This window comes from Mycteria americana, chromosome 4 (genome assembly GCF_035582795.1).
Source record: "Mycteria americana isolate JAX WOST 10 ecotype Jacksonville Zoo and Gardens chromosome 4, USCA_MyAme_1.0, whole genome shotgun sequence".
Taxonomy (NCBI): domain Eukaryota; kingdom Metazoa; phylum Chordata; class Aves; order Ciconiiformes; family Ciconiidae; genus Mycteria; species Mycteria americana.
Genome location: NC_134368.1, coordinates 50205580 through 50219323, shown reverse-complemented (window position 1 = coordinate 50219323; position 13744 = coordinate 50205580). Strand labels below are relative to the sequence as shown.

Below are 13744 nucleotides of genomic sequence, written 5' to 3'. Positions count from 1 at the left end.
AACATACCTGAGGTTTTGTTGGTGGTACACATTTTGTTAATAAACCTGTGAAATGGGGTGTGCTTCATGTGGTTCTGCTTTGTTTAATAGCAGAAGGCTGCAGCATTTTGTACGTGAGAAGAATTGGCTTGGAGCATATGCTGTGCATTGGCTTCAACAGATCCCAGATGTTTTGTAAGGACCTGGTAATTTCTGCAATAAGTGTTGTAACTACTAATCCTGGTAATGCCAAAATTTTTGAATTTTTGCTAGTTTGAATTTTCTAGTAGAATTTTTTTCACATCTATGTTTTCTTCAACAACGTAATCTAACAAAGTATAAATACACGGTAGTATTTAGGAGTAGGTCACAAATACACTGTGAGAGTGCTTCTTTTTATTAATAGCACTAAATCATGGAGCTGTCTTTTCATTTTGCATACCACGACCCAGAGCGCCGAGTGACACAAGACAGGCGAGCGCAGCAAGCTGCTCTTTTCAAAAGGGGCAGCCAGGGGAATTTGGCAGGCTGTCCTGCCACTGAAGGGGTCTGCTGGCTTTAGGTGAGAAAGTGGAAATGATCCGATGCTGTGGAGGATTCCCCCGTTCTTCTTCTGCCTGCAGGAGGGGATGTACTTGGATGTATATCTGGAGTTTTGTCTGGGGAGTTGGAAAAGAAAACTACTCTTTTACTTTAAGAGTAGGTGTATATGACTGGACTATTGAAGTGTATAGGTGAAGATGAAAATGCACAGTGCAATCAGTTAATAAAATCTGGATGAACAATAGGTAGTCTTCAAATTTTTTTATCACTATTGTAATTTTAAAAGGTTCTTCATAAGAAAAAAGTTCCATATTTTTCTCCAGAAAATACATGTCCCGTCTAATAAATAATACTACGTATCACATCTGTAAAATGGCATAGACCAGCAGGTTACTGCCCCAGAACAAAAAGCTTTGTCAAGTGACACCAAAACATCTGGAGGGACTCTAAGGAGGATATAAAACACCCCAGCTGGGAGGGGTGGAAAACAAGAACAAGACAGTGATGCTCCTGTGAGATGGAGGTGTTGATTTGCGGCCGCAGCTACTTTTTCGGTGTTGGTATTTGGTTAGTGACTTATCTTTAACTTTTCCTCCTTAAGATTTGATAGTGGCCCCTGGGGCGTGGGAGAGCAGCTTTGTTCCCCTGCTCCGTGCAGGACGACCGGGCAACCACAGCTTCACCCTGCACCCCCGTGCTTAAAGTACCTTGAAGAAGAGTGTAGCCTTGCTCCTTCTTTTTATATTTCTTCTTTGCATCATATTTTCGCAGTCATATAATATGGCTTGTAAAAATGCTGTTTAATGACATGAAAAATTAGGTAATCTGAGAAAGCTAGTGTATGTAGTTTAAATTCTGGGTAGTTTGTACATGCTTCGGAAAGTCTTGTATGAAGTTTCATCTGTTAGAGAAGAGAATTAAGTCTTTAATAAGTCTGGCAATCAATAGCAGTGATAGTTTTTTCTCCTTACAAAACTGAAACATAGCACTGAGAAAGCTGGTCTTGATGTGTACTCAAATGTTTGGTAAAAGGATTTTGAAAGAGATGCATGTATTTAAAGTTTTGAGAGGGACTTCCCCAGTGTCTTAGCAGTCTGTAAATTAATTTACTGCCTAACGTGTCTAAACTGTATATTGTACTGTTTGCTTTTCCACAGTAGTAGCATTGGAAGCTATCTGCTAAAGTACTGTGTAGATAACTTGTACAATTTTTCCATATTGAACCCATTTTGGTTGTCTGTCTTCATATGTTGGCTAAACAAGGAATGGTATTGGATGTTTGTAAGTAAATTATTATGCTTAAAGGTGATGCTCAGAGATTATACTTTGTTTTTAAAGATTTGGGCTGAAACTCACAAAAGAGAAGAAATGCAAAGTCCAGGCTGATGTTTTCCGCTGTTGTCTCGAACTTGGATTTTGCAGCTTTAGGAAACGTGAACTTACTGACTTTTCCATGGCTTCTTTGCAGGGCCGGTAGTATCAGCTGCATTGTCCAGACCAAAGGGAATAAATTAAAAGCAGAAATTTTTTTTTTAAGTCCCAAGCCTGAGTTTTCTTGTATTTGCTTAGTTTCCTTTTTAGTTAATACTCTTTTTCTGTTTCAGGGGAAAAAAAGGGGAAGGGGATTTTTGGTTCTCAAGAGGTTCAGTAGAAAGGTTTCCTATGGGCCTAGATCTACCATGCAAATCTGTCCCTTAGCTGTCCTACAGGCCTGTACTCTCATTATAAAAAGAAACGAAAAGGCTTGGATTAATGCAGAAGCAGCAAAAGGCAGCTCCTGTAGGAAGATTATCACTCTTAATTGCTGTAGGAAGATTATCACTCTTAATTACTAAGCAGGTCAAGCTTATCAGTGACCACAGAGCTCTTTCATGCGTTTTGCCGAACTGTTCTAACTTAAAATGGTTTCTGTCAAGATGGAAATTTTTGGCTGCGGCTGTAAATAGAAAAAGGAAATGGTTGGGTGCAATGATATTTGACGAGCCTGTAACTTCCTATTGCTGTGAGCTTTGCAGCCCCACTGTGCTTCCTGTCGCTGCCTCCCCCTTCTCTCGAGGCAGGAGCCGGATCCCCGAGCCCGAGAAATGCTGCATTGCCCCAGCCTGCGAAAGTGAAACCCGTGAAGGAGGGGTGCTGCTGAACTGACACAAATGGGCCCTTTGCTCTTCAGCCTAGGGAGATTTTCTGAGTAAAATTTTGGGCGCTTGATGGATTTTTATTTTAACTGGTAAAACCAGAATTGCAGTCGATGCATTAAAAAGGCAAGGGCCGTTTTCACTTGGATCTCTTCCTTCTGGGCTGCTCGTTGTCCTGTAGACGCTCTGCGGGAACAGAAAACAAGTTCATCGTTGTTTTTAGGGAATTAATCTAGTTGAGGCAGGTGTGATAGAATCGGTATTTGTTTCTTCTGGAATATCCGTCTCTTCCTTTGTTAGGTTCCTAATTACGATAGTACAGGACTCTGCTTAAAAACAGCCCTTGCCACTAAAATCTTCTGCCATGGTTTCGCCATTGCGAGGACAGAATTAAATACTTTACTGCCTAGTAAATAAACATAAGCGTGCTCTCCTTAGGTCCAAGGCAGGTGGGTTTGTGGTCTGTCTTCCGCCTTTCTTAAGGTTCTTTTATCCTCCCTCTTTCAGAGGGCCATGCTGTGAAATTTGAGTGCTTTCAGTAAAATGCTTTGAAAACAGTGGGTAGGGCACGGCCATTTAAATGTCATGGTATTTCAGCGCAAGGCTTGCACTTAGTGCTTTGCTTTTAGCCGGAGAAGGCAGCGTGCTGACACCGTGGAAGCCTTTTCTCTCGGTACTTCTCCGTGCGCTCTTTCTTTCTCTAGGCTTCGTGTTTTCAAAATGTCTGAGAAAGGCGATGAGCAGCACATCTCCACTTGGAAGTGGTTCATTTTCAGTTCAGAGACTCCGGGGCAGGAGCTTGGATAAACAGCGTGGTCTTTCAGAGGTGTGGAGTCTCATAGCTCCTCTTGAAGTGATTTTGAGTTGTGAGAGTTGAGCAGCCTTCTTCAAAAAGCAGCCATTTATTTACATGGATAAAGTAGGGTGCTTTCAGGTTTGACTGCCTTTCTTAAAACTTGTTAAGTAAGATAGGCAAAAGTTAACAGCTCAGAAATGATTTGTGATCTTAGCGTTAGTTTTTGAAGAACAAACCTGGGTTATGCAGCCAGTTTAAAGGGTTTTGGTTTTTTGGGGTTTTTTTTTTGAGTGTTTGGCAACTACAAGGTAAGCAAATTACTCGAAAAAAGTGAATTTGGCTAAAAAGCTTTGAGGTTTAAAAAGGAAAAAAAACAAAAGCGTGAGCTGCTTTCTGTGCCTTTGGGATTTGTGTGTTTATTTGGCATACTCATGGGCTAGAAGCATTCTTTAAAAAAGACATGAAATGCAGTATTTTCTCATAACCCCAGAAGTCCAGGACCTGGTAATTCAAGATAAAACTTAAGAATGCCAAGGCTCCTGATGGAGCCGAAAGTGTTTGTTGTATTAGGCAAGTGACTCTTTTAATTTGTTTTGGGAAGAACAAAAAAAAAAAAGAGTAAACTTTATCGTTTCTGTGATTTTAACAGTTTAATAGAAGATTGCTGACTTCTTAAAAAAAGTCAAATTATAAAGAAGCTTGGAAAAAAGAAAGGCAAACTAAAGGTTTTATTTCAGAGCAGTTATTGTCTTAAGTACTTAGACATCGGCTTATGAAATATTGCAAAATGAACAGGCAATTATTATACGAAGCAAAAAGTAAAATGAAGGTGGATGTTCTGCTTGCCAGAATATTTGGGATTTGCTGGCAGTGGTAGAGATGCTTCAGAGGAAAATGTTTGATGTGCATTTTGAACTAGTGGGCCCCATACACTCATCCAAAACAAATAACTTAGATATTTCTCAGCCTAGCTGAAACAAGACTCCTTTTTTTTTGTAGTTGCAGGTTCAGCTTAGGCCACATGGGTGCCTGATTTGCATGCCCAATTCACTGATAACCCACTTATTGTTCTCCCAGGTCTATGCTTGGGGGTTTCTAGGGGTTTTATATACCTTACGATTTTTAAAATTTCTGCCTCCCCCCCCCCCCCCCGGCAGACTGTCCAAGATGCCTAAAAAATACAGGGTCCCCCCGGGCTGTCTCTGGAGAGCATTGGTTGTTGCTTGAAATCTGGGTGGCTGAAGGATTTCGAAAGAAGAAGTTTCAGAAAACAATTTCAAATGAACTCAAGTAATTGTGAACTAACTTCTTAATTTAGTACAGATTTTAGTTATTTCAGAAGTTGAAGACTGATTTATGGGAGGGAATAATTCCGTTCTGCTGTTAAACACGCTTTATTGTGCTGTTGCTGCTGCTAAAATACAAACCACAGGCACGTCTGGAGAAGAAAGCCTTTGCTTTTCACCAGGATGCTCGCTGTAGCGCTTCATGCCTCACTGCTCATCTCTGCTAGATTTCTTCGAGTCTTATTCTGATTTTTATTCTGGTCAGCATTTAACTCCTTTCAAGGAGACTGTTTGGGTGTGAGGGTAGGGAGAAAAGCCAATTTTTTTAATCTATGTCCTTCCATTTACATCCCGTTGAGAAATGCAACTTTATAAGTGCTATACTGTGAGATGATGTGAGTTTGATCATTGCAATTTTGTTGTAGTTTTGTAATAAATAAAACTGAAGCACTGCTGGCTTAGGTAACTATTCTGCGAAGGGTTCGTATGAACATTATTGCAGAATTTTATAGAAAGAGGGAGCACAGGCAGCAAGAGGAGAGAAGTGTACCCAGAAAGACAACTAATGGCAGTGGAAACACCAGGGCTAGAGGAGAGGAGCTGAGGAGGCTGCTCTCAGTTGCTGAAGGAGAGCAAGAAAAAGATTGCTAGACCTGTCTGGCCCCTTAAATCATGACCTTGGCGATAAATCACGGGATTTGTTTTTAGAGAGGTTTTCTTGTCCATTTCACTGGTTTATTTTGGTTTCGCTCCCCTTTCCTATTTTCCTGTAGCCAAAACATGCAAAATAGCAGGCATGCATGCATACATATTATTTCATGAGTAACACTGTTTTGGCCTTTCCTGCTTTCCGCAGTTTAGGGTTTGATCCCTGATATACCTAGTTCAGAGAAAAAGACTACCACCCATCTTCCAGAAGCAGCACAGCTCTCTGGTAAAGCATGTAAGTGAATTCCTAACGATGGGTTGCCAATCCCCAAGCATTCAGAAGCAGCGAGTCAGTCCTCCCCCTCTTCCCTAAACAAGGCAGTGCTAAAAATACCAGCGTTTTTTGCCTTCTAGGTTTCCAGTGTTTAAAATTCACATTTTTGTTTTTACCTGCTAGATGTTTTTTTTTCCTAAAAACAAAATAAATAAATCCACAGACTGGTTCATATATTATCACCCGAGTCTTACGTAGGTATGGGGCTTCAGGAGAAGTCGTGGAAGCCTCCAGAGCCCAGCTGGCAGGGCTGAGGCCACGGGGAGCTGCGCTTCTCCAGGTGCTGCACATATAGTTTGCCTGTGAGCTGTATTGCTGCAAGGTAAACTTACTTTCTTATGACTCTTTCTGCTTCTAGGAAAAAAAATTAAGTTTGCTTACAAAAAATCATAATTTAATAATGTTCCTGTTTGTGTTTTTGGCAGAGTTGCCTTGATGGTACAGAAAAGTTTTAATTTTGGATTTCCAAACAATGTTGTCACCTCTTTTAAAGCTACTACTGTCTGTCTTCCAGGAGCTGCAGTTAAGCCTTCATAACTACTGCTTGGTGCTTTTGCTGCCTTTAGTAAATGGGAGGTTGAGAGAAGAGAGGGACTGGGTGATGTGACAAACCAAAGCTTTGTATCAGCTCTGCAGAAGACTTTGGTTCAGCTGCTGCTGCAATCTGTTTCTATTTCTGTGTTAATTTCCTCTTAATTAACAACTTTCATATGTCAAAATGATTTCTTTGCATCAGCTCTAATCAGAACTATTAAAAGTATTTGGGTTTGGTTGTTTCCATACATGTGAATCTCAGTCTCTTAGTCTGCTTTTTGTTTATCAGGTGTAGTCTAGAGGAATGAATTTAAATTAGTCAGTAATTTTTTTTTTTTAATTTTAGTTCTACGTTTCAGTTTACGCATAAAAATTGTGCTTTCCTATACAATACATACATGCTTTTGTATCTCAAAACCTCATCTTGTGGGTTCATTAATATTCCTGCACAGAATGTCCGAAGCACCAAAATGCCAAACATAAGCCAAATTATACTTTTATCAACATACTGAAAAATAAAACAGTACTGCCTAAGCAGATTCACTCAAAAAAGACTTCTTGTACGTTAAAGAATCCAGTCCTTGTTGCCTGCTGCTTCCAAGAAAACCCTGCAACCATAAAGAAAAAGACCTGACAATAAAATGCCTTCCCCCGACTTGCTTTTTCTTCATCTGCTCTCAACAAAGGATACAAAAAGGAAGGATGAAGCAAGGGCACCAAGTAGCAATTACGATTATTCTCAACTACAGATGTTGCTGTCTGAATCATCAGATAACGTGCATCCTAAGAGAATCTAAAGTAGTCAATTAAAGTAAAGAAATAAAGATACAAGGAAGACTCGAAGGAGCTAATAGAAGAAAAAGGGACACTGGGATAAACTTCCTTCCAGGAAACTTCTTTGCTTCTGCTCAGATGCAGCTTATTCTGCAGATTGCTGAGTGTTTTATATATATAATTAGATGGATTAACTCAGTTTTGAAGTTTTGTTAAAAAAAAAAAAAAAGGCACAACAAAACCAAAAAACACCAACACAAAACTCAGCAATTTATTCAGAGTAGATTTGGCCTTTTGTTTGGATTTTTTAGAAATACTTGTGATTTTGGCTAGTGAAGTATGAATAATACTGTTATGAAGAAAGATCTTTTTCTTTTGCGTTTTGGGGGAAATAAAAGGGTCTCTGCTTATTTGGAACAAATGTTTGTGTATAGTATACATTGCATATAAATATTAGGTTTTGGGGCTGTAAATAAATATATAAAAATCCCACTGACCTGGTTGTTTACCTGTTTTTACTGATTACATCGGAGAGTAACAGAACTGAAAGAAGCGAGGGCAAACCCATTTCGGCCATATATTTAACAGCACACTCGGCACGTGTGTAGCGAGCATCCCTGTATTAGCATCCCCTTTTGTTAGTCCCACATCAACAGGACACCAAAATGTTCTTTCTTGGAGCAGGAGATGTTGTAAAAGGCTGGAACGGTCTCCGTGTTCCTCTGATGCCCTTTTCCCTGCAGATAAGCACCTCTGGGGCTTCTCCGTGGAGGGCGTATGATAGCTTAAGATTTTACAGCTCGTGCTCCTTTTAAAAAACAAGAAGCAGCAGCCCAAACCAAAGCCGCTCTGCTGCTCTGGGGTGACGCGTTTCTCCGCTTGCACAGGCGCTCGGGGGTTCTTGCGTTCCTCCGTCCTGGTCTGCTCCCCCGGTGTCACCCCTCTTCCTCACCCCTCCGGCCCCTGTTTGTGTGCTCCCCATCCACCTTTCTCCTCGGCAAGCATCCCCGGTGCCGGGAGCAGTGCGTCCGCTCAGGATTTGCCCCTCTCTGCTAGATGTTTTGTGTGAATCCAGGTGATGAGCTGGAGCTGTGGGTCTCTTGGGCTCACCCTCTCCTTCCCCCCCAGAGCCTGCCCCCCATCTTCCCCCTGCCCTGGGTGACCGTGTGGAGCCCTTCCTTGCCTCTCCAATGTTTCATCTCTTCTTCTTCTTTCTTTCTGGAGATGGATGGTTCAGGGCCTCAGTGTTTTAAATATATAGTGAGGATGGAGAGGAGGAAGGGTGTTGGATTGTTAGGCTGGAAAGTGATAATGGGGCCAGTTAAACTAGTTTTTTGATACAAAGGCAATCGCTACTAGGTGTTCAAAGTAGTTGCCAGGAATTGCCTTCCCCTCGTCTATTTCTTTCTCCCATTTCCCTCCAGTTCTGTTCACTTGTGCTTATACGTGTCCCCTGAAATGTTGGAATTGACCTGCTGTATCAAAATTTATCATGCAAAAGTCGGTGTTCAACTGGTCTGCCTGAAAAAACAGAGATGCCATTTAGTGTGGAGGCTGGCTTTGTTAGACGGCGTGCTTCGCGTGATGTTAGCTGATTTTAAAAGCAATTACAGAGTAGTTAGAAACCAGGCTTTTTCTGTTACGAAGAGGACTGTTTCTTCACTTTTGTTGTTGTTGCAAGACTTCCATTCTTAGGCTGATATTTGTGTGTCTTTCCCAGGCCTGTAACATTCTCATGAAATGGCCCGTGTACTTTTTTGGACGTCATCTGCAGCCAAAAGAAAAATTTTGGGTATAATCTGAGGTGAATCTATTAGTGAGATGATGTTTTAAACAAACAAAAAGAAGTCCAAAAAGTAAATGCTTTGTTTTAAAAAGTGACTTCAACTTTTAAATGTCTTAAAAAATTGCCTTTGGCATTTATTTCCATGTCAGATCCCCTGCAGAGATCTGAAGGTGTTGAATTGTGTTTGGAGCAGGGGTGCAGAAGGGTGTTCTGCCAGCTTCCAGCTGGCTTTAAGAGACTTGTGGTAACGTATTGGAGAATTACATTTCTAATGTGGATGGACCTGACCCTTTCTCTCTACAGTGGTGGGCTTTAAAATGCATCCTGGTTGTTCAGCTGTGATGGGCAGAATGATCCCTTCCCCATTCCTGCTATTCCAACCTGTGTCTTCTCCCTTGGGGGGGGAAGAAACCCCAAACAGTGGCGGATTTCTCTTTCCACTAGTCCTGCCGTTGAATAAACTCAGCTGTCAAGTTATTTTTTGGCACTGCTTTGGGGCCGCTGATAAGCGGTGCAGACGCCCTGGAGCTGGCCGCCAGGCAGGGTTATGAGCACAGCGCCATAGGAATGTGGCTGTTCTGCTTTCGGGGCCAGGCTGGGGCTTGGAGCAATTCGGCAGCTTTTGTGGGGTGCAGAGCAGAAGCTGGATGTCTCGTAGCCACAGGCCCGTTCCTGGGGCCCCTGGGGAGCAGTGTGCAGGGATGCTCTGAAATTACCTCCATGCTCAGGAGTCAGCCCAGAGCCTGCAGAGTTTGTTCGCTGAGACTCGGCTTCAGCCATCCCAGGTCCAGGCTGCCTTCTCCAGAAGGAATGGGACGGCAGCCCTGGGATCCCTGCTGCTGCTGCTGCTCTCACGGGGCTTTTCCCATTTTCTGACTAGTAGAGTTTTGGCTCTGATTGTTGTCTGAGCAATAATACAGTGCATTTTTAAGAACCAGTGCTACAGCATGCCCTTGTTCACCCAAACCGAATGAAATGCAGTCTCCGACATCCACAGCTGCATTTGCACCCAGTGCGTTGGGTGCCTATTGCAGTGGGCGAGGGTTGAGAGGAAAAGAGCTGACGCTGCTGGAGCTCCCCAGAAGGAAGATTAGTAAATCTTGGAGAGCTGCTGCCAATTACACGAATTGGCACAGAGGAGCACTCGGCTTCTTGCCCTTCTCAGCAAAGGTTTTTCTGGTGGGAAAAGGTGTTTCAGCAGTACTTGTAAGATGCTAGAAACTTAAGCGGTGATGGGGTTCAAGGTGATCTCTAGTGCGTAAACCACTGGCTTAACTTTTATTTTGCTGTATATGTGTGTGCATATAAAAAAAAGATCTGAGGACCCTTAAGAAATGTGCCTTCCCCCAAATGTCTGGGGCTTTTACTGTAGTACTAATTTTAATTTGTGTGTGTTTACAACAGTACTCAGGGTTTCCTTCTGGGTACATCTCTGAGGCTGACTTTTGGAAGGGGAAGAAGGTGCTGGTTGCTGCGGTGTTTCTAGGAATGGAGCAAGAGTTGGCTGGGGCAGAGACAAGGTGGTCGGAAGGAGAGTGTCATTCACCCAGACTTTGTAGTTCTGCATCATCTGTTCTTTCATTATTTTCTAGCAGCTCCCCAGAAACACTACCTGGATATATTGCATTGCTCCTGCTACAGCAGCAAGGGAGTTTGCTCCCTTGTATGAGAAATGTCCTCATAAAAGTTGTGGGTTTTCATAATAATAAACCTGACTTTTCCTGACTGGTAATAAATTATGATGTCTCTATTGGTTTGGAATATAACAACAGAATTATGTAGGTACTTTAATATATTAAAGGCGTAATGTTACAGAACTACATTTTTAAATTGGGGACCAATTAACTGTAGTACCACACATTATGCAAAGCAGCTGGAGAACTAATGAGACCACAGTCTGTTCCTCCCTTCTCAGACTCATCCTTCCTAGGATGCTTATTAGCATCATCCAGTAAAGATGAAACTGGTTCTGGCTATGCAATATGCAGACTGCTTCTGGGGGAGTTTTTAACAGCATAGCACTGGGTACGTAGATGTAATGAACAAGTGCTGGGCTTGTTTTTTACCACTGTGGTTGTTGGGACTTGTGGAGGACAAGTTTTAATTGAGAAGGCGGTGAAGATATCCTGGGATTTCTGTCTATGTTACAGGGCATCGACTCATGTTGAAATAAGCTAAAAATGTGCTAGAGCTGATGGGAACTTTATTGTGAATTTTCCTAGGGCAAAGAAAAGATGATGATGTGCGTGTTTCACATCATTTCTTCCTCTCTTTTGCATATAAGAAACGACTTGGCTTTTGCATTAAAGCCACAGCTAGGCAGGCACTTCTTTTGATGTCGGCTTTTGCCCTGTTTACTCCTCTGCCTTCGCATCTCTCAGGTGTGCTCGTACCAGTGCATGTGTGAATGTCGAATTGACGAGACTGGGGATCTGCTCCATGCTGACGTAATTTGCATTCCCCCCGACTCTTTTAAGTTGTTTTCCCTCTGTAGTTCACTGCACAGCCCCGTAACAGGTGTATCAGCATGACTGAGGGGGTATGTGCAAGGAAGGGAGGTTGTCCAAGGCAGCATTGCCTCTAAAATGGGATACTTCTCAAACTGCACTTTTATTGGCATGAGCTTTCCAGCGTGTGCTGTTGTATGGAAACCTTCTTAAAAGGTCAGTCTTACGGCAGCCAGAGGAACGTATGAAAAGATTTGGAAATAGAGTGTGTTTGGAATTTAAAGAGTCAGAGCCTGTAACGTATCTTCCTTCCCTGCAATGTGTAGCATCGTGCCCACTGAATATTAATTGTGGTTTCTTTTCCCTTTTTTCCAGCTTCTCAGCAAAGATGCCTCCAAATGGGAAGGCCTTACATTTTCACCCGTCAGTTCTGCATTTTGGAATGCAGTGAGTATCTTACATGATTGTTATTTTGATCAATAACGAAGTGGGGAGGAACAACTATACTGGGCTGCATTTGGGTAAAGAGCATTAGCTGAGATGATGCCATCCTCTGAAAAAAAGAGAAATAGATAATTGCCACAGTTGGAACTGTGTTTCTTGCCTTGCAATACTTTGTAAATGAAAATCAACATAGTTCTAGGAAGGAGGAAAAGGGGATAGGGAACCGTAACACATTCTGGGTACGTTTCAGGTGATTCTGCATGGATGTCAAATCAGTTCGTCATGCTGGTTGTTCATTTCTTGAAAAATTGCCTTCCTAGTGGAGGGGGAGCTTGTTGCTTCCTTTAACTTCTGAAAATAAAATCTAGAAAGTCCCAGGCAAAACATACTGGTAGAATACTTGAGAATTTTTTTTTTTTAGTTCTCCTCTAAGAAAACTTTAAAAATTATTCTTAAATGACAGTCAGCCTCTGGTCTATCAGTAACCGAAAAGAAACACGATCCCCTTGTGAGTTAAAGGAATGTTTCAGAGGATGCACAGAATGAATGTATAAGATGCTGGGGTTTAGGATGTATTAGCTAAGGCAAAAGCCGTAAGAGAATAGTTGCTTTAACTGGCAAAACAAGACTTTGGTTATTTAAACTTTTTTATTGGAAACTTTGTGCCTCGTAAGGGTTGTTTTTTTCTTAAACTCCGGGTGACTCAAATGAGTTTTGGCTAAGTGCACCTCTCACATCCCAAGGTTACTTATTTGTCTTTGTATACTAAAGGGCAAAATTTGTTTGGCATGTTTCCAAAGAATAGTTACAACTAGGAAATTGTTGCATATGAACATGTTTTAGAGTGATTTGTGTTCGTTGCTTTTTTGTGCATTGCCTGTGCTTATAAAGTGAATAATTTCTTTCTCTTTTTTCCACCCCCTTTAGATTACTGGGGTTACCCAGAGCTAAAATGCTGCATGCCTACAACCCTAGTAGAGATAGAGAAGTTGTAGTGAATTCAGTGTTTACAGCTACTAGACAGTTTCATGTGTCTCCTGCTCATAGCTGGGTAAGTGTTGATGTACTTTTGGAAACTATGTAATGGCCAAGTGCCAAGCCTTCGTGCTTCCTTTGGCCTAAGCTTTTCATTCCGTGTTTTCTCTTCGTGCTTTTTTGTAGGACCTCCAACTTTTTTTCTGTTTTGCTAGCATTTTTTTTGCTCACTTCTACTTAAACTGGTAAGGGAGAAGACATCCAAAACCTACAATAGAAAATGTGTTCTACAGTAACGGAGAAGGAGAAGAATTTTTCAGTGTTAAAGAGACTGTTTAAATCTCATTCTGCTCTATGCAACATTATGCAGTAATCCGCAGGCATGTGGGTGTTTTACAGCCTTGAATTTTCAGTCTTTTGAATGGTCTTGCATATTCCTCAAAAAAAACTGCAGTGAAATGTTTTATGCATTTTGTATTGCAATTATGAGCATAATTGCCTTATGATCTAAGACCATTATTTTAACTCTGAATTTTTAAAATTATGTATAACAATATAACGCATGTTAAGAATGAATTGCTGTGATCTCAGTTTGATGAAGCCCAGATTTTATCCTCCACTGATATGCAAAGGGTTTTTATTATGCTTTCATTGGGTTTGTCTTTTTACTATGGCTGAATGGGTATTACTGTGCAGACATAAACATCATTGTTCCTTCAGTTAGACCTATTTGGTTACTAATTGTGTTGCCCAAATTCAGCTTTGACTCATTTGACTATATATCACAAGGGGCATTGATTCACTTCGTAATAGGTATCTATATGCAGGGAAGCATTTTTGTGCACGCTGTCGAGGTTGTTGCTGCTGCATGACTAACTTCTCATGCAAAAAGGAGTCTTGACTGACGAGGCCCGAGCTAGCCATAATACGGCGAAACTCCAGCCATAATACAGCGAGTTGCTGCGTGGTCTCAGTTCTTCTCCATAGTAAGAGTCGAGAGTTGTGGACAGATGAAACTTCTCGGGGCTAGATTCTGCTTAGTGGGATCTACAGGTAGAGGTGT

At 41.6% G+C, this 13744-nt stretch overlaps 1 protein-coding gene across 6 annotated transcripts in view; it reads left to right on the top strand.

The window, feature by feature from the left end:
• Positions 1 to 13744, top strand: part of TMEM131L (transmembrane 131 like) — an 83598-nt gene that overhangs the window by 24254 nt on the left and 45600 nt on the right. For all 6 annotated transcript variants that reach the window (XM_075500429.1, XM_075500433.1, XM_075500430.1 and 3 more), the window contains exons 4-5: positions 11638 to 11709; positions 12634 to 12757. In XM_075500429.1, coding sequence (XP_075356544.1) covers positions 11638 to 11709; positions 12634 to 12757 — 196 coding nt within the window. The remainder of the gene's footprint in view (positions 1 to 11637; positions 11710 to 12633; positions 12758 to 13744) is intronic.